The sequence below is a fragment of the Larus michahellis genome, chromosome 2 (genome assembly GCF_964199755.1).
Source record: "Larus michahellis chromosome 2, bLarMic1.1, whole genome shotgun sequence".
NCBI lineage: Eukaryota > Metazoa > Chordata > Aves > Charadriiformes > Laridae > Larus > Larus michahellis.
Genome location: NC_133897.1, coordinates 129,074,987 through 129,099,003, shown reverse-complemented (window position 1 = coordinate 129,099,003; position 24,017 = coordinate 129,074,987). Strand labels below are relative to the sequence as shown.

The following is a 24,017-nucleotide window of genomic DNA, read 5'->3' as shown; positions in this document are numbered from 1 at the left end:
TCCAGAACTGGACCCAGCACCCCAGGTGTGGCCTCACCAGCACTGAGGAGAGGGGCAGGATCACCTCCCTCCACCCACCGGCATCGCTTTGCCTAACGCAGCCCAAGGCATCGTTCACCTTCTTTGCGGCAAGGGCACACGTCCAACCTGGTGCCCACCAGGACCTCCAGCTCCTTCCCTGCCGAGCTGCTTTCCAGCCGGCTGGCCCCCAGCTTCTGCCGGAGCCGGGGCTGTTCCTCCCCTGGGGCAGGGCTTTGCCCTTCCCCGCCCCGTTGAAGTTGCTGTCCCCGGGCGTCCCCGGGCGCACGCACCGCCTGTGCCCAGCCCAGCGGGGCAGCGGCAGCTGCGGGGACACCCCCACACCCCCCCAGGCGCGGGGAGCAGCCTGCGCAGGAGGGCAAGGAAGACGCAGGGAGGACAGGGGAGCAGCGGCCCAGAGGGGACGCCAGCTTGGACGTCCCCTGCTCCCCTTCTCCCCGCTCCGCCGGCCGCCACTTTCCCGCCCCCTTCGCCCGCCCCGCCGCGACACCGGGACGGCCACCGGCTGCCGGGCCCGCTCGCCGGCCGCGCCCCCTGCCCCTGCCCCGCCGGGGGACGACAAGCGCCGGCGGGGGCGGGCCGAGGCGGGGTGCGCAGCGGCGGCCAGCCCGCCTCAACCGTCTCGCACGCACCTCCCGGCCGAGGGGAGCCGGGGCCGGTGGCAGGGGCGCGCGCCCATGGCTGACAGGAACCTGATCGAGGGCGCCGAGCCCTCCCCGCCCCGGGAGGAGGCTCCGGAGTGGGGCTACGAGGAAGGTGAGGAAACTTCGGCCGCCGCCGGGGTCGGGTGGGGAGGGTTTCAGCGGCGGAGCGGAGGGAAAATCGTCCCCCGGCCGCCGCCGGGAGCGGGGAGCGGGGAAGCGGCGGCCCGCAGCGGGAGAGCAGCGCGGGGCGGCGGCGGCTGCGGAGCCGCCCGTCAGCGGCGTCCGGGGCCGGGGTGTCGGGGAGAAGCTTCCCCCCGTCCTCCCCTTCCCGCGGCGGTGGCGGTGGGTGATGGCGGGGAGGGTCTGTCCGGCCCGGGAAGCCGCCGTGCAGCGCTTGGTGCCGGCTCTGCCCGTAACGGCTTCTCCCTTGTGCCTCAGGAGTGGAGTGGGGGCTGATTTTCCCCGATGCTAACGGGGAGTACCAGTCGCCCATTAACTTGAACTCCAGAGAAGCCAAATACGACCCCTCGCTCCTAGAAGTGCGTCTGTCGCCAAACTACGTCGTGTGTCGTGACTGCGAAGTGATCAACGACGGGCATTCCATTCAGATTGCCCTGAAGTCCAAGTCAGGTATGCTGAAAACGTGGCCTTTGCTGTCCCCGCTGAAGTTTGTCTTTACCTTAATTTAGGCTGTGGGTGAATCCTGGAGCATGGGAAGGGTAGCTGCGCCCAGCAGCGAGCGGTTGTCCTCCTTCGGCGTGGACGGCGGCCGGTCAGAGCATTGCCGTTGGCTCCAATAGGAAAAGGAGCTTTGCAATGAGAGCTGCAGGTTGCGATGCCAAACTGGACCATCAGTCAGGTCGCCTCAGAGCGCGTCGAGAGTTTCCTCATGTGGCAGTGTCATCTAATTTGGTGGCATTTGCAGTTATCTGCATTCAACAGCAGTCCAGGCTATCGCTAAGACAGTGTGATGCCAAACTGTTTTGTACAGCTGGCAAAATTTGCCCTTGGTCCAAAGACTGTGTAAGTTAAATGAGCTTTTTCCATTAGCTTGAGTGGGCTGTGAATACCAACTACAGACTCGAGCAGCTTAAGGTAGATACTCCAGTTATGCATGTGTACAATATTGATGCAGAGCAGGTAGCAAAGCAGTCCTTATTTCTTAAAGGTTTTTTTTTTTTTTTGGTGTTGTTCATCGAATAAGAATTAGAAGCAAGTAATGAAAGAAACAATTCCAACTTAAGTGAAATAGCAGTTTTTCATTCAGACCTTTCACCTGGATAAACTATTCTGTATGAAGGAGACAACTGTCAAGAAAGTAGGAAGAAAAAAAGTTGTTTGTGCTTTCCACCACTGTGGTAGTCCTTACCATGTGTTTGGAAGAGCATCCAAGTTATTCTAACCAGTCTTAGCTAGTTACAGCCTTTTGGGGGTATTTAAACGGCTGAACATTGTCAAAACATGAGACATTCCAACTTTTGTTTCCTTCTGAGATCCCAGTAGTTCTGGGAGCTACAGCTGTGCTGGGAGTGAGGGAGTCAGTTCAGTTTTACACTGATTTTTTTTAAAAAGGAAGGGTTTGTTATTTTAATAACGATGCTTTCCTTTATAATTTCTTTTCCATGATAAATTCCATGTATTATTGCGACACAGAACATTTCTTTCCACAGAATTTTGCAGATTTCCAATAGAATATAAATTTTGTGCTTCCAGTCGGTTTTACTGCCTTCATCGTCAGCAGAGCTCTTTTCCCAAGAAGTAAGGTTCTCACTGCAGAATCAGGAAGGTTCTTGAATTCTCCTGTGGAGGAAGTGAGAGTGAGGGCAAACGACGTCATGCGTTGCATGCCAAAATGCAACTCCTTCAACCCTACCTTTCCCAAGGGCAGTTTGTAACTTAGTAGCAATTATTAATAAGATGGGACCAACACACCTAAATACACGTGCAAGACCATTGGAGACTTAGGAGAAGGAAAGACTTATTTTTAAACTTGAATGCAGTCTGATGCCAGACTGATGAGTCTTGAAACATGAGAAAATGTGAAATAGAATAAAAGTTTATGACTGAGGTATGGAATTATGAATTAGGAAATCTTGTTTCAGTGTCGGCTTTTCCTTAGATTTCATGTTACATAATTGCCCGTTCTCCATTTGTAAACTGGGGCTAATTTTTCCATTTTTGGGTGGCAGAAGACAACATTTGTTATCCCTACCAAGAGGAGAAAAGAGTTAATAAGCTGTGTTTGACCTAGTATTCTGGCCAGTTTTCAGGGATTGCGGAAACTCCTGCAGCTTCTTTTCCTCACAGGGGATCTCTGATGACAAATCCATTTAGCCAGATTATTTTAATGGGAACTGTTGAGCACTAAATGCTTTTGAAACTCTGTCCAATTAATGTGCAAGAGATCTCATCTACTGTAATGTTAACAGTCAAAGAAAAACTTCTTTGTGGAAAAAACGAAACTAATTAATACACTTATTAAAAATCAATTTGTCACTACTGGTGATTGATTTTATCCTTTAATTCAAGACATGCAGTCCATCTGGAATTCCCAAATCTTTCTTATTATTTAATTGCAAACATTTTCACAGGCTGCTTCCAGTTCGGTCATCGTACATGTGTTATGCATTAGGTGGAAGAAGCATGACCAACTGTGTAATGGAACTGTATATTGAAAAACGCTTTAGAGGATATCCTACTAACAGAGAAACTTCTCTTAAGCCAGAAGTGGATTGCACAGGGGATGATGGTTTCAGAATCATTTTCTAATGAGGATCAAAAATTGCTGAAAGGCAGAGCGAAGTTGCACGTGTTTCATGCATTGACAAGGATTAAGATTTGATGAAAAGCAAAAGAAAGATAAACGTGCTTCATGCACTGAAATATTTTTGTCATGGGATCAGTGTTATAACTTAAGCTTTAGAAATATACTCTTTGAAGCTCCTGCAGATCCAGAACTACATTGTATAGAGAACATTTGTTCTAGTTACGCTTTCTGTAGGAGCAATATTGTAAAACAGAGAAAATGCACCATTTTCCTAAGAAATAGCACTAATTAAGTATCATGTTTCTTTAATTTAAAAATTCTTTACTGTGAGGGTGGTGAGGCACTGTAACAGGTTGCCCAGGGAAGCTGTGGATGCCCCATCCCTGGAAGTGTTCAAGGCCAGGCTGGATGGGGCTTTGAGCAGCCTGGTCTAGTGGGAGGTGTCCCTGCCCATGGCAGGGGGGTCAGAACTAGATGGTCTTTAAGGTCCCTTCCAACCCAAACCATTCTGTGATTCTGTGATTCTGTGATTTATATTTGTCCAGATTTCCCTAAATACTTTAATTGGTTGTTTCCCCAAATATTCACTAGATTTATAGATTTTCCCATTAGGATATAGGTATAGATAGAATATAGATAAAGCAGGTTTAAGAAGCAAATCTGAATCTGTAACTACATTTAGGACATTTAATTTTAGAAACCCTAATTGCTCTTAGATTAGTTATGAAGAATTATTAAAGGAGGGTTAATCAGAATATTTTACTTTTTTCTTCAAAAAAACGTAACTGATCAGTTTTATTTCAGTTTTTTTTATAGTTCTATACTTTTATTTTTGTGTTTATACAGTTGCAATATGATTCAATTGCTAAATTACGTTTTAGTTTTACACTATGTCTTGTGCTCCAAGCTAAGGCCATTTAGTTTGTGTGTCAAAATAACTTTATATTATGGGACTTTAATTCTCTAAAGCTGGAGGTTATGCAATTAAATAATCCTTATCAATTATCAGAGACTGTAAAAGATTCATTCAAAGTCTATGAAATGTAAATTAGAATTTAATGGATTCTGGGGAAGACTGTGAATGCCCTTAAGTAAAATCCAGCCCTGCCTAGAAGCCAACATTCAATGATTTCAATGGGAAGTTACCTACAGCTTGTGGAGTAATACTTGATCTGAAGCAGATTCAGGAATACCTGGGCAAAATGTTTCCATTGATTATTTACACAATAGATTGAGCCTCACAAGGTACAGTTGCTTGCATTTACTATTTATGGTGGAAGTCTCTGTCAATGCAAAAGTTTCGAGATGTAATATAATATAATATAATATAATATAATATAATATAATATAATATAATATAATATAATATAATATAATATAATATAATATAATATAATATAATATAATATAATATAATATAATATAATATAATATAATATAATATAATATAATATAATATAATATAATATAATATAATATAATATAATATTTTTTGTGTGTCTGTGTTGCAATTGTGGATAGATGCTTTTAAGAAATGCTGGGTGTTTAAAAAACTGAAGTAAAAAAAAGCCATGGCTGCCTAGAAACTGTTTTTAAGTAAATGAGGTGTGTTGTTTCTCCTCTGTGTAGGTTTTGATTATATTTGGATATGGAGACATTCTGTATCTCAGAAGCCTGGCAGGTGGTATATGGCTGAACACCTTTACCCAGCAAAATATTGGCAATCAAAAGTTTTCTATCAGTTTCTGTGACTCATAGCAAATATAGCTGATGGAGAGTAAGCATTTGGGCAAGCTGGAGGTAGTTACCGGTTCAATTCAGCCCCCCCCCGCCCCCGCCATCTGTTTAAAGCACACTGCTACTGTCTTGATAAGAGCAATAAACATATGAACTCTTGGGGCTGGTAAAGAAAGGTACAATGTTTTTATTTTGTGTTATGACCAGCTGTTCTGCTTCCTAAAACAAAGGGTGCAGCTCAACAGCAATTTCACTGTTGTTCCTAACTGCCTGAATTCGCCTTCTGTACCCGCACGACACTTCAAAAGTAAAGATGTCAAGTCCGTCAACTTTACTCTTCTCCTCTCTAGTACCACTGATAATAAAGAAGCTTGCAACAATCTCCCCATTGTATTTGGAGATTATATTCAGTGGCTTGTCTGCTTCGAAAGCCAAGTTCCTTACCATTTGTTTTCTTTCCCAGTGTTAATAGGGGGGCCATTACCTCGAGGACACGAGTTTGAACTACACGACGTTCGATTTCACTGGGGGAGAGAAAATCAGCGTGGTTCTGAACACACGGTTAATTTTAAGGCCTTTCCCATGGAGGTAAGAGTGACACTGCATTGCATAACACTCGCTAAATGCAAAAGACTTTATTTCATAGCCTGAATTCCTGGTAGTTCAAAAGAGAGTTTCTTTTAGCTCAGCATTTTATTGCTTTATATTTCAGCCACAAAGCTGTCTTACTGAGGTGTGCTTTAGTGCAGGTAAATTAGGATATGCATCTGGAACAGAATGCCTCCAGCACTCATCACATTCTGTGATTAATTGGTCATAAAGTTAGCTTGCAGAATTATTAACTTCTGTCTTAATAATATTAGTGTTCTAACAAGATCTGCCGTTTCAACACTTCCTATGTCACCTTGACTAATAGCTATAGATGGGGAGAACTAGCCACGGGAAATACTTCCATGGTGAATAATAACACCTTAGGTAAATTTGGAGTAAGGGTAGAGCAGTGTGTTCGTGAAATAGCTTTATATACCTGAAAATTGAAGATTATGTGATATTCTTGTGTATGTTCTGTAATATCTCAATGAATTACAAAATTTTGAAACACAAAGTGATAATGCAGTCTGAAAAAATGCAGCTGTTCCTGGGGTGTCAAGTCGGGGCTCCTAGGCAACCCAAAATGCTGGGGTCTATTTCTCCTGCCCTACAGCAGCCGTTCATCGTATTAGTTCACTCCCCACTGTCCCATTGCTTACACTTGTCAAGGAGTGGCTTGGAGTATCCCTTAGACTAGTTTTAACAGATGCCAGCCCTGATGTTTGGTGTCTTCAGCTTTGCGTCTTTTATTTCATTTGTTGTGCACTATTGGTTTTAAAGAAACTCAATACTTTTTCAGAGTTCTTTGAGCTATTTTTGCCTTATTTATCTAACATAATCCCTCACAAGCCTGAAACTCTGCTTCTTTTTTCTCTGTGTTGTTCATTGCTAGGAAATTTTTTTTATTGTAGCATTATATTCATGAGTGCCAGACTACTGGAACAGAACCGCTTTACAGAAAAGGATATAATAAGTATTAGAGTACCTACTGCAGAACTAAGAACTTACACCGCCAGTCTAATTCTTAGCATTGTTCAGGTACTTTCTTTACTTTAAAAGTACTTTTTTTCACGTACTTTAAAAGCAGCACGGCAGCTGCACAAACAGAATTGTGGCGCAGTTGAAGAACATCACCTGGAGGTGAGCAAGCCGGTGTTATCCTGTCTCTTGCATCTAAGCAGCTTTCAGCTAGACTCCGATCTCCCAAGGAATAACTACTAATGCAAAAATTCTGTAGCAGAAAAAAAATACTTATAATAACACTTTAAATGCAGCGTGAATGTTTAATTTTGCAAATGGATCCTTATGCAGATTGACAGCATAGCTCCAAGTCAGTTGCACACAGGTGTATTGGCTGAGCCAGTTCATCATCTTCTGCCCCATGTTGCAAGAAAGCAGAGCAATTTGTTCAACAGATGAGCTGCATTTCCTTCTGCTACGTGCACAAAGAGCTGCTATATTAAATCCATCTCAGATTGTCCAAATCAAAGATTATATTCGAGCAATAATAAAACAGGTGCTTGTGACCACTAAATATGTTTATGAAGTAGTACACCTGAGACTCCGGAATGAAAGATTTTCAGTTTCCATCCCAGGGATTGCCCCACCTTTTTTTTTTTTTTCTGTGGAGAACAATGATTTTGATGAGGGGACCAGGAAATCTTATTTTCTTAACTTTTAACATTAGCATTGGTTTATACAGTCGTTGGAAATCACCATAATTCTGAATGCATATTGGGGTTGATTTTCACTGGGTTTGTTAGTTACTGAACACAAACAGTGGTGGGTGTCTATTTCAGCTATATACAAGCGGAAAGGTGTAGTTTATGCTTTTGTCCTGTACTAAATGTAAAATAAGCAGGCACAAATGCATGCCTAGAAGTAGGTTGCGCACCAAGTGCCTAAGTTTGTATCTTCTTCCAGTGAGCAAATCTAGTAGGACATTTTCTGAATAAACTAGAAATGATTTACAAAGCAAATGGTAAGGATTTTAAATTATCCTATCTTTGTGGGAGGAAGACAAGTCAAGGGGATAAGCAGTAGTATGAAAACATAAGTGCTTGGTTTAAATGGGTACATTAACAACACAACAAACTAGACTCAGATTATATTACACTATTATAAAACGTGAGCAGTTCTACAGAAATGAACTTTGAGTTTGAAGAGATCTATCTGAGATGAATATCTAAGACAATTTATTGACTGGAGCAGCAGTCTGGTTTTTTAGGACTAAAGACTGTAAGGCTTCATTTTATTACATTGGACCAAATGGTTGTGGAACAGCTTCAGATTATCAGTGTAATGATCTTTGTGAAGTATGACTTTAAAAAAGAGTGTTATTTTTCAAAGTTTGGGAGAGCACTCTTCAGTTAGTTCCTTAGTCTCTTCGCCTTTGATACCATAACTGCTTTTATAGAAATTAGGCAATATCCTGTATTAGCTGGGTAATATCCTGTGTCTCTTAGGTCAAAAATCTATTATTTCTTACTAGACAGCTGGGACCTTTGCGCATGGTTAGGATATATAGGTTCATGGTGAAATAGGCTAGACTACTAAGCTTATGTAACCTCTGGAACAGCTTCTTGAAATAATTCACACTGTCGAAAAATGATGTTCATGTGGCTTGGAGGCTGAGTTCATTGTTCTTTTTATTATTATATGAAGTTCATCAAAGATATGTTTTCCACCTTCCTTGACTGAAGAAACCAGAATGTTGACAGTAATACACCAGTGTTATACTTTTCACTGAAACATCTGTGTTTGCAATCACTCAGGAAAGCAGGACAAAACAACAAATAGTTGTCAAACGTAAACCGTAACTCGTCTTTTTAAACAAAGGAAAAGCAGAGGGCTGTACGTATCAGTACAATACTCCTCTCTCTGTTCCATGAAAACAAGAGCATGAGGGCAGTTCTTCCCTTTTGGCCAGAAACTGGAAGGAGGCTTTTATGCAACCTTCTCCAGAAATCTTTCTCACCAAGTACTTTTACTGCACATAAACAGTGTTACTTTGCCTTTTGGCCAAAGTTACTTTGGCCACTGCTTGTGTGAAATATTTAGTAATAGTCTTAACATTGAGAGTCTGTTTCTTGCCAGCAAATGGAACAAGGTGCCAAAGCTTAGATTGTGCTTTACAGTACGCATTTGCAGAGAGCAGTAAAATCCACACTTATACCCACATGTGAGTTACCTGAACCTGATTTAGGTGTAAGAAAGAGAGGAGCTATTTGACATCTGTATTCCTTTCCTTTATGCCAGAAGTATGAATTGGAGAAGGAAGAAGAACAAATGAAGATCTAATGAAACTCTGACTCTCTCCCTTACCTTTGATGCATAACGGAGATAGAAGGGGACAGGAACAGCAAATTACTGCTATTTATTTTTGTTGTTAGCAAAGTTAAAATAGGGGCAGCTAAAAATGGAGACCCATTGTACCCAATTGCTGTATAAGCACATATAGTGCCAGGCCAAATCAGCTTACAGTCAAAAAAGACAGGAAAGACAGCAGAAGAAAGTGAACCATATGATGCCATCAATGCTGTTTTATGGAAAAAAAATAATAAAATGTTTTCACTGCTTCTGAAGTGAAGGGAAACAGGGAAAATTATGCCTTAAAGGTACCTCTTACTTACTCAAGTGGTGGTGTGACCAAAGGCACAGTCTGACCATAAGGGAACAGTTGTTTCCAGGCCGCTGTTCTGAAATAAAATGATCTGAGAAAATAAAAAGGTTCCTTTCACCAGTTGTAATATGACCAGGAGGATAATTCTCTGTAATCCATCCTCTTTAAAATGTAGGATTATATTAGCTGTGAACCATGTGAAAGCTCTCAGTAGAAGAGGATTGTCAGAAAATAATTTTAAAAAAGTTTCCAAGATGTGCACAAAGATTAAAAATTGTCTGTCCTACAGTTTTTGAGTAGAATAGAAAAAAATCCAGTTGTCTGAAGGACCAGAGTCAATTCTCTACAGGAAAAAAGATATTCCTTTCTGTTGTGTAATGAAGAACAGACTAATTCATTCTGTAGACTCTTTCAGAGTTACTGAAATACCTGCTGCAATGAAGTTAAATATAATGCAAAAAACATTCCTACAAACCATCTGATTTAAACCATTAAGTTTTCCTTTGTTCACGTGAAATGATGCCTGCCTAAGGATCATCAAACAGAGTTACAGCTTTAGGGCTTCAGGTTAGGCTGTATCTCCCAAACACTTTACAGTCTTTGGTGTGGGGATTTCCCTGTGCCTGGCTCTGAAATCAGATACCTGCACACTGTGCATCCCCTTCCTGGCATTTCTTGAGAGGAGATGTCATGCTTTCAACACGGAAATTTATTCTTTGCCAACTTTTAATATTCTTTGTGAACATTATTTAATCTTGCTCTCTGTTTTAATCAGTTTCTTATTAGCTTGTTAGCAAATTATTTGGGTTAAAAAAATAAAACAGAATATTTGTAATTATAATAGAACGCCTGGGAGATAGTGTGCATGCAAGCATGTCTCTTCCTCTTTATGCAGAGACTTACAAACTGCAGTGGGACTGGGTAGATATGGATTTAATCCATAATGACAGTAGTTTCTAATATGTAAACCCAGTTCTGATATCTGTGGATTTTTGCCAGTAGCTTTAATGGGACTGTGATCCCAGTCATAAGCCCTAAAAGAAAAGGTTTTAAATCAAGGAGTAAATCCTGTTGCCTTAGCTGATTGATTGCATTGATTACCTGCTTGTGAAAAAAATATAATTCATTCTGCTTGCTTTGGCAGCACACAAGCTATGAATGAAGAATATTTTGCTTAGGCAGTTATGAATTTAACAGGAGGCAAAAAGAACAGATTCCAGAAGGGTTTACTTAGCTTCATGCTGAGGTCTGGAACTCTGCTCAGAAATTGTCCAAGTTTTCTGGTGGACAATTAACTTGTTACTCAAAGGCTTGGCTGGTTTTCTAAATTCATTGCAGATGAATACTGTGAGCTGTGGTTAAAACAGTGCATCTTAGAAGAAAATGATGACATTCATGTAATAGCTCTATCCTTGACAAGTTATGAATAACAAATTAATAATAGTTTAAAGTAGATATGCCCATTGGACATTATCTAATTTTTGAGGACAGAAATGTGGAAAAACAGAGGAAAATGAGGCCAATGTCTAAGCAGATGTTTTCAGTTTTGTTTTCCAAATCTGCACTGATTTATACAGAAACAGAATCTTTTACACATTATGTAAATGACATTTACGAACATAACAATAATACTTAGCTTTTCACAGCACTCCATGGGCAAAAATCGTCCTAGCACCAATTTTAGGGCAGTCGTTGAATTGTATTATGTGGGATCCTAGCCCCATATGTGCAGGTGTTTAAGTATTTTTCTCCATTTTTCTACATACCGTACACTCAGCGGTCCCTAAGGGATGTGACTTCTGTTTGGGTTTTTTGGTAGTGGTACAAAGCTGGGAGTTCTCCGTCCCCTCACAGTATACTGTGAAACAGAAAACCAACAACAAGATAAAAATAAAATTACCATCGTTGTAAAAGCACACATGAGCAGCTTATGGCTCTTGAGATTGTTAGTTGCTAAGCTCATTCAGTATTATATTTTTATTGTGGGTGAAGGTTAATTTGACCTAAACAGGTGCATGCAGTCTCTGAAGTACTTTGTTTCTAGGTAATTTGTCAATATGAGCTTGGGTTGGCCCTTGTTTTTCTCAGTCACATATAGCTTGAATTTTTCAGGAAATACATCTATGTGCTTTGTATTGTGGATTCATGAAAAAAACAGGTGCAAAAATGGGCTGATGTGCTAGCACAAACATAATTTTAGCTTGGCTAGTGCCTGAGAAATGCTCAGTTAAGCTCTGTGGAAGAACTGTGCACGTCTACAGAGGTAGCAAATGTGATTTTCCTTCTGTGCAAAATCTGCAATTTATTTATTGGATTGTGGAAGACGTACAAGCTGCCAGACAGCAGGTCAAGGAATAGTGGCATTAAAAGTCTATACTGAAGCTTCTTTATCCTTTTGTCTCTCTTTTAAGAGTTCCCCTATTTACAGCCAGTCATATGTAAAGAAGTGTCGTGGCTCATATGCACGTAAAACTCTTTTGAGGTGCCAGCTGCAATAGCCTGTGATTTGTAACTTCTACCACGATGGAGTATTTTAAGAAATAAATGGTCCAAACTACAAATGACTGAGCAGAATAGGAAAAACTCATCTAAGGAGAAATGTCGCCGGGGGGAGAGAAGTCGGGTGAAGAAAATGAGAAGAAAATGAGGAGTGATTCAAGAAGGAAGCCCTCCTAGGGCTCCCCATTCCATCTTACCTCAGCTTATTGGTTTAGTTCTACCAGAAGTTGAGGACAGTCTTTGCGCTTCGCCTGCAATAGACATTTTGCGCCAAATTTTCTTGCAGCCGTGCTGGGGTAAAATGCAATGTTCAGTCGCAGCCTGTACTAACAGGTGTCTCTGCGTCCTCGCAGAGTAAGTAACCTTGAACAAAATAGCTCTTAGCTCTTTCACCCTGTCTACAGTGGAAACAATATAACCTCTGATACTTTCTAAAAAGATGTGAATCTTTTCCGCTCCTTGAGCAGAAATATGGCTTTGCTTTCTCCTTACTCTACTTTCTCACATAATTGCCTTGGTGGCAGTCTTTGTACTCATGAATGTTGAGGCTGCTATCATGACATCCCTTATTGCAAACCCCATTCCCAGCTCTATCAAGGTGCCTACTGATGTTTTCATTCTGCTGTGAGAGAAAAGCTTATGTAGTCACTTAGAAGATGGGATGTCTGAAGAGGATTTTAGCCCAAGTTTGACCACAACAAGATGGCTGCTCAAGTCTCTTCCTTGCCATTTTTCTTTGCTGGGTGTCCTTGATGTGATTTGCTTCAGTTGTACATAATTTTCTAATTTCTGCCGTGGTCGTTGCTGGCACTCTGCTCGCATCTTGCCTCAGTTTCCTGGTGCCTTGGTTTTCCTGTTTGGTTTGCCGTGGCACTTTGCCCTAACCACTAGGCCTAACTGTTTTTCTGTCACTTGTGGAAGAAGCTGGGAAAGGAGATTCCTTATTTCCTTCCACGCTGCATGCTTGTGTCAGGACCAGTTCCTAGGTTGGCCCCAGTGCATGAGTGAATACTTTAAGAGGGAGATAATAGTTTTCTGATGCTAACCCCAAAATTCTGCATTATTTGTACTAATGGTGCACACATGGCTTTCAAGAGGTAAAGGATAAAATTTATAGATCATCTAAGAGCTGAAAACCTTTGAAGGCTTCCACAAGTATTTGCTGTTGCTTCTGAGTGCTTCACAAGCACAAATAATGTAATCCTTAAGACATCAGTGTCAGGGAGACAAGTTCTGCTATTGCCAATGAACTGGCAGAAAACAAGTTCAAAGGGATTAAATTGTTTGGCCATGGTCACACCTGATGCCTTTTTGAGAACTGACAAAGAACTGACTCATGATTCCTAGATGCTTGAATTCTAGTAATACTTTCAGACAGTGGAGTACTGACATACCTAACTTAGGTTGTAAATCCCAGTTCAGCAATTGGGCCACAGGGCTATCTGATGCCCTAGTCCATAGATCACACAGTTGCCGATGAGATGATAGTCTTACTGGTTATTCCTGCCTTCTTGCTGTACCAGCATTAAGCCACGTAGTGAACCGGACTGGGGAACAGTTGAAGTTTAAGAAAATTGGGGGAGTTTATGGAACTATGGGAGGGGAGAAAAGTGTAATACAATTAGGCAATCTGCAAACTTGCAATTCAAGAGAAGACTGTTGTAGATGCATAATGAAGTTTATTATTTCAATGGACGCTTAGCCAACATTACAGGAAAAAAAACCTGACTGAATTTCCTAGAGGAGTGTAGTATGGAAGAGCAACTGCTCACTGGAGAACAGTCAAGATTATGACTTAAGAAGATAATATGCAGCTGCAGATTCTCATGTCTTTAGAGAGAGACCCTTAGCTTTGAAACACAGAACTGTGGGATTCAAATCAGTTATTAATAAAACTTAGTAAATGAGCAGGGAAGGAGTGTTTTTTATTCTGCCTTCATTAAAGAATCTATTGTTGAAAATTAAATCAGTGATTTAAATCCCTCTACATATGAACAGTCTGGTTTTAAATCCAGGACAACAGATTGCAGCCAACACTTTGCGAAATTGGACATGCTTATATTAAATGCTTAGTCATATAAATAACACTTCCAGGATTAAATACTTAACCCATAGCACTTTGTGTTTTCTGTCTTCTTGATGGCATTGCTAGCCTGTAATATCATCAACTATTCATCAAGAGCCAGTCCTTTTTCCAGGCTTCGCTCTTTCTAACTGTATAATTTTATTACAGTTGGAAAAATGTTCATTTTTGATTAATTCCTGTTTTCTTTTATCTTCTGTGTGTGCCAGTAGAAATAAGCAGTGCTTGTGCTTTCAAATGGGAAGAAAAAATAAATACACACAAATTACAAATTACAGCATTCTCAGTTTCCCCTATACCCTTTGATGTTTTGCCAATGGTTTTCCTAAGAAGCAGACAGGCTACTGTCACGTCAGCCACCTCTGTGAGCAAGTGGGGAGAAATTTTGATTTTTCTGTTCAAGGCCTGGACAAGAGAGGTCTACGTGGGGTTTGCAAAGCTTTCTGCAGATTGGTGTCCTTCACAAAAACTAAGATGCCATCACGGAAATGTGGTGGGATGACTGTCACGACTGGAATGCTGCGATGAATGGCTGTAAGCTCTTCGGAAGGGATAGGCAAGGAAGGAGAGGCGGGGATGTGGCTCTGTACATTAGGGAACGTTTTGATTGTATAGAGCTAGATTCCAGTGATGATAAAGTCGAGTGTTTATGGGCAAGGTTGAAGGGGAAGGAATATAAGGGAGATGTTGTGCTGGGAGTATGCTATAGACCACCCAACGAGGATGAGGAGACAGATGAAGTATTCTGTAAGCGGCCGGCTGAAGTCTCGCAATCGCCAGCCCTTGTTCTGGTTGGGGACTTCAACCTGCTGGGTATCTGCTGGAAATATAATACAGCAGAGAGCAGGCAGGCTAGGAGGTTCCTCGAGTGCATGGAAGATAACTTCCTGACACAACTGGTAGAGGAGCCTACCAGGGGAAGTGCCTTGCTAGACCTACTGTTCACAAACAGAGAAGGAGTAGTGGGAGATGTGCTGGTCAGAGGTTGTCTTGGGTTTAGTGATCATGAAATGGTCAAGTTTTCAATTCGTAGCGATGTAAGGAGGGGGGTAGCAAAACCTCCACCTTGGATTTCCAGAGGGCGGACTTTGGCTTGTTCAGGACACTGGTTGAGAGAGTCCCTTGGGAGATAGTCCTGAAGGGCAAAGGGGTCCAGGAAGGCTGGACGCTCTTCAAGAAGGAAATCTTAAAGGCCCAAGAGCAGGCTGTCCCCAAGTGTCGCAAGTCTAAAGGGTGGGGAAAATGGCCAGTCTGGATGAATAAGGAACTTCTGATGGGACTTAGGAATAAAAGGAGGGTTTACCACCTTTGGAAGAAGGGACAGGCAACTCAGGAGGAGTACAGAGATCTCGTTAGGTTATACAGAGAGAAAATTAGGAAAGCAAAAGCCCAGCTGGAGCTCAACTTGGCCACTAACATTAAGGACAACAAAAAAAGCTTTTATAAATACATCAACAAAAAGAGAGCCAGGGAGAATCACCATCCCTTACTGGATACAGGGAGGAAAAGTTGCAACCAGTGACGAGGAGAAGGCTGAGATACTTAATGCCTACTTTGCTTCAGTCTTCAATAGTCAGACCAGCTATCCCCAGGGTGTTCAGCCTCCTGAGCTGGAAGATAAGGATGGAGAGCAGAACAGCGCACCCATAATCCAGGAGGAAGTAGTCAATGATCTGCTTCTGCACCTAGACGCACATAAGTCTATGGGGCCGGATGGGATTCACCCAAGAGTACTCAGGGAGCTGGCGGGAGAGCTCACCAAGCCTCTCTCCATCATTTATCAACAGTCTTGGTCAACGGGGCAGGTGCCAGATGACTGGAGGGTGGCTAATGTGACACGCATCTACAAGAAGGGTGGGAAGGAGGATCCGGGGAACTACAGCCCTGTCAGCCTGACCTTGGTACCACAAAAGATCATGGAGAGGATCATCCTGAGTGAGCTCTCACGGCAAGTGCAGGGCAGCCAAGGGATCAGGGCCAGCCAGCATGGGTTTAGGAAAGGGAGGTCCTCCTTAACCAACCTGATCTCTTTCTATGACCATGTGACCCGCCTTCTGGATGCGGGGAAGGCTGTGGACGTTGTCTATCTGGACTTTGGTAAGGCCTTTGACACCGTCCCCCACAGCATTCTCCTGGAGAAGCTGGCGAATCATGGCATAGACAAGTGTACTCTTCACTGGGTTAAAAACTGGCTGGATGGCCGTGCCCAGAGAGTTGTGATTAATGGGGTGAACTCCTGTTGGCGGCCGGTCACCAGTGGTGTCCCTCAGGGCTCAGATTTGGGGCTGGTTTTTTTAAATATCTTTATCAATGATCTGGATGAGGGGATTGAGTGCACCCTCAGTAAGTTTGCAGATGACACCAAACCAGGTGGGAGTGTTGATCTTCTTGAGGGTAGGAAGGCTCTACAGAGGGACCTGGACAGGCTGGATCGATGGGTCAAGGCCAACTGTATGAGGTTTAATAAGGCCAAGTGCCAGGTCCTGCATTTCGGTCACAACAACCCCAAGCAGCGCTACAGGCTTGGGGCAGAGTGGCTGGAAGGCTGCCCATCAGAAAAGGACCTGGGGGTGCTGGTGGACGGCCAGCTTAACATGAGCCAGCAGTGTGCCCAGGTGGCCAAGAAGGCCAACAGCATTCTGGCTTGTATCAGGAATAGTGTGGCCAGCAGGAGCAGGGAAGTGATGTTGCCTCTGTACTCGGCACTGGTGAGGCCTCACCTCGAGTACTGTGTTCAGTTCTGCGCCCCTCTGTACAAGAGGGACATTGAAGTGCTGGAGCGTGTCCAGAGGAGAGCTACCAGGCTGGTGAGGGGTCTGGAGACCAGGTCATATGAGGAGAGGCTGAGGGAGCTGGGCATGTTTAGCTTGGAGAAGAGGAGGCTGAGGGGAGACCTCATTGCCCTCTACAACTACCTGAAAGGAGGTTGCAGAGAGGTGGGTGTTGGCCTCTTCTCCCAGGTGAATAATGACAGGACCAGAGGAAATGGTCTGAAGTTGCGGCAGGGGAGGTTTGGATTAGATATTAGGAAGAATGGCTTTACTGAAAGAGTGGTCAGGCACTGGAACAGCCTGCCCAGGGAGGTGGTTGAGTCACCATCCCTAGAGGTGTTTAAGAAACATCTAGATGTGGCACTTCAGGGCATGCTCTAGTGGCAGAGATTGTAGGTTGTTTTTTTGTGGTGGTTTGTGGTTTTTTTTTTTTTGTGTGTGTGTGTCTGGTTGGACTTGATGATCTCAAAGGTCCTTTCCAACTGTGAAGATTCTATGATTCTATGATTCTAAGATGAGTACAGACATAGGCGCTGTGGTTGCATTAACCATAAGATAGTTTATGCCCATGTCTTGCTTCCCAGTGAGGGCTGAGAGAACTGTCGTGCTGTTTGGCTTTGTGTCAGCCCCCTTGTGACCCCTTCCTGTTTCCTAACCTCATATACAGCGGAAAGGAAGCCCCTCTCTGAAGAGTTAGTCCATCTCTGGCTGGAGGAGGGACACAAGACCCATTTTTCCCTTTTTTTCTTAAGTTTAAGTTCATTTTCTTTTTTTATCCTTTTATCTTCTTTTGCCAGAAAAGAAAGAACATTCAATTGGATTTTTTACAGTTCCCGTTTACTTTTCTTTGTAGCTTACTGTTCGTAGCTGTAGTCTTTTGAATCTCTCCATATATATATGTACTTCCTGCTGTTAATTTAATTTCTTCAATGGACCAACAGTTTTTTGTTCAAAGGGAACACGGGTCCCTGATTAATACTAGATGCTGCAATGTTTTTATTATTCTTTTTCAGTATGGCTTACCAATGTTGATACTTTTTTGGCACAAGTGATTTGCCACAGCAACTGCAAGAGTGTTTCCTGAGATGCTGCAAATAATTCAGTAGTCCCACTATTTCTTAACTTCTCATATGCCACACAATCGCCTAGGCTATTTTTGCTGTCACTTGGCTGGCTTTTTGGAAAGAGAATAGATTTTGGAAGGTGTCTTTGCAGCCCTTCTTTTCATGCTTGAACTAAAATAATTTTATTTACAGCCACGTTACAGTTCAGCTCTTTCAAAGATGTTCACAGAGAGGAGAGCGCCTCTCAGCAAGGGTTCTGGACTACCCTGATGCCCCAGTCAAGCATTTGTTCTGCATGTTTTAGCTGTGAATGTAGCTTTTGACCTGAGACATATAGTATCTCACGCTGTGACTGCCAACTTGTTTAAACAATATCTCCAAGATACCTTGTACTCTGCTCCAATTTGATTTGTTTGCACCTAATTTCTCTGATTTTAGATTACAGGCTTCTTTGTTCAGGGCATGTCATCTTGTTCTGTACTTTCTTGGAGCCTGACGGCTAACTCACAGACTAGACCTGCTAGATCTTTAACACTTTCAATAAATTCTAACAAGCAGAAGTTCAGCAGAAGCTGTGCTTTCCCATCTCCAACATTATATTAATCAGGAAGGTTTTAATGCGAACACTGTTGTCATCTGTGTTTCTTGGCGCTGCTTTCAGCTTGTCTCTCTTGGCGCTGAAATTAGCATTGCTTTCAAAGATAGGCACACAGTTCCCTTTATGTAATTTTTTATGACCATGATCTATGTATGAAATTTTAAAGAAGATTTAATTTCTACTGAAATTCAGGGGCGTTTTGGCACCTATCCACAATAGAAGCATTGAAAAATTCAAGTCTATAAGTATAAATCAAGTACACTGATTAATAACCTAACTCCCTTAGCTACTTCATTGTCCGCTTCTCGATTTTGCCCGGAGTTCATGATCTACTAATTTTCTTTTGTTTGCATTTGCATTTTCAAAGGAAGCATACTTACTTTGACTTCACTGTAATGTTTAACAGTGCAGGCTTTGTTACTTTATGGGGTTTTGTTTCTTTTTTCGTGGCATGGAGTATGTACACATACTCCTGCTTCTCCTAAGATATTTTCAAACAGCGCCTGTATCAATTCCATTAACTTTAATTTCCTAAACCTCTCCTTCAGGCTGTTAATAACTAACTTTCTATTTTTTTAATCACTTCTCTTGAAGCTGTGTGCCCACGTCATATCCTTGGTTTGGTCCCCTTGCGAGGATTTGGAACTTAATTACTGTATGTTATGGTCACTGCCAGCAACTTAGTCAATTGCTTCCTGAAACAATTCAGTGCCAAGTCAAGTATCAACTCATAAATTCTTGTGCACATGTATAATGGCAAGACACAATTTTTCCACATTTTGTCCTCCTGTGATGTTGTTTACGCCGTATTTGTGTTCGTGAAATTACACATCGTTATTGTACGACTAGGCTGTGTTGCCTTCCATCACTACTAGCTGAAATCCTCAACTTCATTTCATCCCTCTCAAACCAGGACAAAGACTTTATGCTGGCCCTAGTTAGTTTGCCAGAGTTTCCCATTAGTATTTTTCCCTCATGAGCTTTTATGGCATATTGTGAATGAAACAGGAATATACTGATCTCTAACAATCTTGGGCGAGTCCAGGAGAAAAGTTCTTAGCTCTACAGTCTTTAGCAGAGCAGCTCTAAAGCTGCTTTAATTTCCCTTAGGGATATAGATTCATTGCTGAGATGGCATGTATGTGGAATCAAAACAGAGGTTCAGCTCCACTCTTTTTCTCAGCACTGACAGAAATATGACAAAAAGCAATATGCTCAAAATTTCCAGGCTAACATGTTTTAGGTGCAGCTCTGGTTAAGATGTGGTGATGCAATATTCACCTAACTATTAATCTTTTGACGTACAGCCTATATGAATTGAAATAGAAGCTGGGAAGATACAAGAGCAATAACATATCTCTCATCCTTAGGTGCCTTCTTGTCCTGTAATATTACCAGACTAAGCAGACTTTTCTGGAGCTTGTAATTGCTAGTTGCACAGCTAACAAGAAACAGATGTATAACCTAGTTCTGACCAAGGAACAAAGCTTTCCAGAAGATTAATTTACACATGATGCAGCTTGGACTAAAGAAAGAAGCTTTTGTAATAATTAGCTCCTTAGTAAAGAGTAAGAGTGTAGAAAGTGGAAAAAGTACAATGGGTGACTGCAACAGCGGCATAGATTCATGCAAGCCTAGTGACGATAATGTCAAAATCTGATGTTCTAATAGTTTAATGTGCAGATCTGAAGAGGAATTATTTAAAAATGATGGTCTTCTACTGCGTGTAGGGCACAAACAGGAGTCTGTTGAACAGAAAGTTCCCCCATGTCACAACCTCTTGCAATCTGGGCTATGGTTGCCAATTAGCTTGAGGCAGGACCTACACCCAAGCTGGGCAGATTTTTCATGTTGCCCCCTGCTGCCTCAGGTGCTGGTGGTTTTATCAGGCATAAGTCCCCTGTAGGGCCTGGTTCTGGTGCTAGGGAGGTCAGGAGGAGTTTTGCTGTTGACACCTTTCCCCTTGACTCCAACGGAGCTTGGTGCTTTTTTCCAAACGGCCTGGCTCAGCCAGTGGAAACACTGCACATTGAACAGTGTTTTATTAGGGATCCCAATAACAAATTAGGGTTTCAGTAGTTTAGCAATAAGTATTGATAAAGAAAGCAGTTATAGTACATGGACTCCTTTTTATGGTAGCAAGTCATTCCAGATTGTGCAGGTTTATAGCAAATTTGTAATATTAAGATCATATAAAAGTGCAGAAATGTTGCAGCAGAGTCCTCCTTCTCCCCTTACCATCAATGAGATATGTCATAACAGAAGACGAGCTGTGATTTATTTCAGAGTGTATTTTCCTATAAGGAATGAGCCTGTCTCCTGTTTGGTCTGGCACTTGGGTGACAGAGGCACAGCGGCATGTCACAGTAAGGGATGGAACTAGTAGCAACTTCCCTGACATTGCAAAAGCCTATCAGATAAGTTTAGGTGAAAGTAAGCTTAGATGAAACATGGTCATTCACATAGGTGGATGACTGAGATGGTCTGAGAAAGAGACGTCATTCAGGCATCAGTCAAGAGGCGTCACTCTTGGTGGTCACGGGCAATTCATGCCAGGGCTCCTGAACAGAGACTCCTGGGGACTATGAAAGGGCAAGGGACAGGGACACAGGTTACAAGAGAGACTCTGATTAGGTACAAGGAGAAAAAATTCTTCACTATGAAGGAGGTCAGACACAGAACAGGTTACCCAGAGAGGTTGTGGGATCTCCATCACTGGGGATATGCAAAACTTAGTTGGGCAAGGCCCTGAGCAACCTGATCTGACTTTGAATTAGTAGCTGACTTTGAAGTTGGTGCTGCTGTGAATGGGGGAGGAAGGTGGTTGAACTTCAGAGGCCACTTCCGGCATAAATTATCCTGTCGTTACATGTTTTTATGTGTGAGCTGGGAATAAAGTAAGGTCAGCGACAGAGTTTAAAAGATCACTGTTGTTCTCAGTGAACTTAGGATCCTGCAGATTTCCACGGAGCAGCCAGTGCTGCAGAATCTCAGGTCCTTACTCAGTTTTGAGAAAGTCTTGATTTGAGACAGGTCCCTTGTTAATATCAGTGTCCTAAACAAGGACATTAGGACTAGGATCAGTAGTCTTTCGGTTGAGTGGAGACTGGATGAAAATTGAGAAGATTCGCAGAATTTGTTCCACAGAGAATAATCTTTCTGCGGGGTTTGCTGTGCTGCCTGGAATACTTTCTTAATCTTTCCCATGAAGGAGAGTTTTTCCAGCTGTTCACAGAACAAATCAACTTTATCAGCACTTTAATATCATTTGCCTTCATGAGTTTTCAGTTTATCTGATTTTAAAGTAGTCACTGCTACAATTCTTTAATTTACAGCTGGAATGTTAAAAGGCTCCAAATGATTTTTTTTTTTATCTGAGAGAAAAATGTGTTTTTTGAGTGCTAAGGAGTTTCTCACAGCTTTCTGATTGTTTTTTAAAAATACACTGTCTGGCATGCTGAGCCAGCCACCGATAATCGGTAACAGCATAGCTGGCTCATTTTGGTTGTATACAACCATCATAACTAACGAGTATCAAAACATTAGCTAACAAATTGAGCAGAGTCTCTCCTGCCATACTGACATGTGCAGCTTGTTTGTACTCTGAATGAAAACCACACAGTGGTAAACTGCCAATACACTGCAGCTGATTATTTACAAAAACCCACATGGTTGTCCTCATATTGGAGGCTGGCACCCCTTGTGAGTATGCACTTTTTATATAGCTGTCTCAAATCAACGCAAAGCTGAAGGTTACTGAAATACAGAGTGTTAATCTAGTAGGCCTCTCTGGCTATCGCTACTTGTAACGCGGAGATGCATGGATATGAAGTTGTCAATGTAGACGGGCATTATATTATATTGACAGTTTCAAGATTTGTAAAAGCACTGGGATCTTTCTTCTGTGCACATCTGATTCCCGTAAATATTAACAGGAGTTACAGGCCATGTTGTTTGTGGACTGTACTCTCTAGAGTTCAAATTTTGTAATGTTTGTAGACTTTTTGCCATCCTTTTTTTTTTAAACTATTATCTGATGTTTTCATCTGATGTTGTATTACAAATGAAAAAAGAGCAAACAAAAGGCAGAACGGCTCCAGAGAACCACACGAACACACAGGATAAACCATGATTTGAAAGCAACACTTTGCTACAAATGCTCAGGCCTTATTACTTCCTTACGAATATTTCCATTTCTGAATCCCTATTTCGTTTATTTACCCAGCTCCCATCTGAGCTACATTTTTCCTGCTCTGTAGAAGAATTCATTTGATTTGACTTCCATTTATTTAAGTGCGTGTTGACATCCATTTATTTATTTAAATGTGCATGCATGGGCTTATCAGAGTTAGAGCAAAAGACATCGGGCCTGTTGTTAGAAAATATTATGGTATTAATTATTATTTTCCCTTAGGTTGCTTGTCTAATTTCAGTTTGTAAATCCCTAATGACAGAACCTTTTCTGTGAATAGCTATTCCGAATATCACCTTGATTCAGAACATGGGAAGATAATGAATATGGCCAGTGGTCCACCAAGTACTCTGTCTATAGCAATGTCATTAAGGGATGCTGCACAGGGAGAGCACACGAGCCTGACCACTTTTTCTTGTACTCCCCAGTCATATACAGTCGTAGGACTAGGCGTGCTCGAAGCTACATCTCTGCCGGCTCTCTTTAGTGTCCGTTTTTGGACTTCTTGTCCATAATTTGTCTAATCCATTAATGAACCTGCTGATAATATTTTATCACCACAGTGCTTATGACAGCAAGTTTACAACCTGCTGTGCAAAAATTAGATTACTAATGTGCTGTAATTGTCGCCACCTCTAAGGAAGTAACACAGGAGCATCTTAAACACTGATCAGAAATCTGTTCTACCTTGGGCTTTAGAAACCCAGTAGAAAATGATGATTCTTGTTCCAAGGAGCCTACTGTGTATTTAAAGCATCCTTGAGCAGAACCTTAAAGTTGCAGAAACCTTTGGACCATAAAGTGCTGAGTGCCCATTTCAGTACCTTTAGTAATGTTGATTCCTGAACCTGAGCCTAGTCAAGGGGTGTCTACATTAGCCTGAAGTACATCCCTTTTTTCTCTTTGTGTTATGTTTTTTTTTTTAGTAGGCCACCTTGACCTCTGTTGAGCTAGTGGAAAGGAAGGAGGCCTGGAGGAGATGCAGAGACCTAGAGATACTCTTAAAATGGGTAGCTAATACTTAACTTACTCTCCCCATGTCCATGAGAGATGAGGGAAGAGGTGCTGGCCAGTAGGTATGTTCCTTGGAAAACAGTTCCAGCTGCAGGGCATTTTTCACGGTGGTCCACCTTCCATGCAGCAGCTAAGGGTTTTGCAGCATGTCTTCCTGTCAGGCTGCTTATGCTGCTGCACAGACTAATTCTAGTCATTTTATAGTTTTATAATTACATTTTATAGTGTTACACAGAGGTTTTGGTGTAATTTTTTCTAGCTGATACACAGTCTTATCATCTGAAAGTCTGAAATGTACTGTAATTGTCGCCACCTCTAAGGAAGTAGCACAGGAGCATCTTAAACACTGATCAGAAGTCTGTTCTACCTTGGGCTTTAGAAACCCAGTAGAAAATG

General features: G+C 42.1%; 1 protein-coding gene across 2 annotated transcripts in view; it reads left to right on the top strand.

Moving 5' to 3' along the window:
* The first annotated feature begins 588 nt into the window (after window positions 1-588).
* The window catches only part of CA8 (carbonic anhydrase 8), an 80,012-nt gene continuing 56,583 nt past the window's right edge, over window positions 589-24,017 (top strand). For both annotated transcript variants that reach the window (XM_074577086.1, XM_074577085.1), the window contains exons 1-3: window positions 589-795; window positions 1,122-1,313; window positions 5,651-5,775. In XM_074577086.1, the coding sequence (XP_074433187.1) occupies window positions 717-795; window positions 1,122-1,313; window positions 5,651-5,775 (396 nt within the window). In that variant the 5' untranslated portion in view covers window positions 589-716. The remainder of the gene's footprint in view (window positions 796-1,121; window positions 1,314-5,650; window positions 5,776-24,017) is intronic.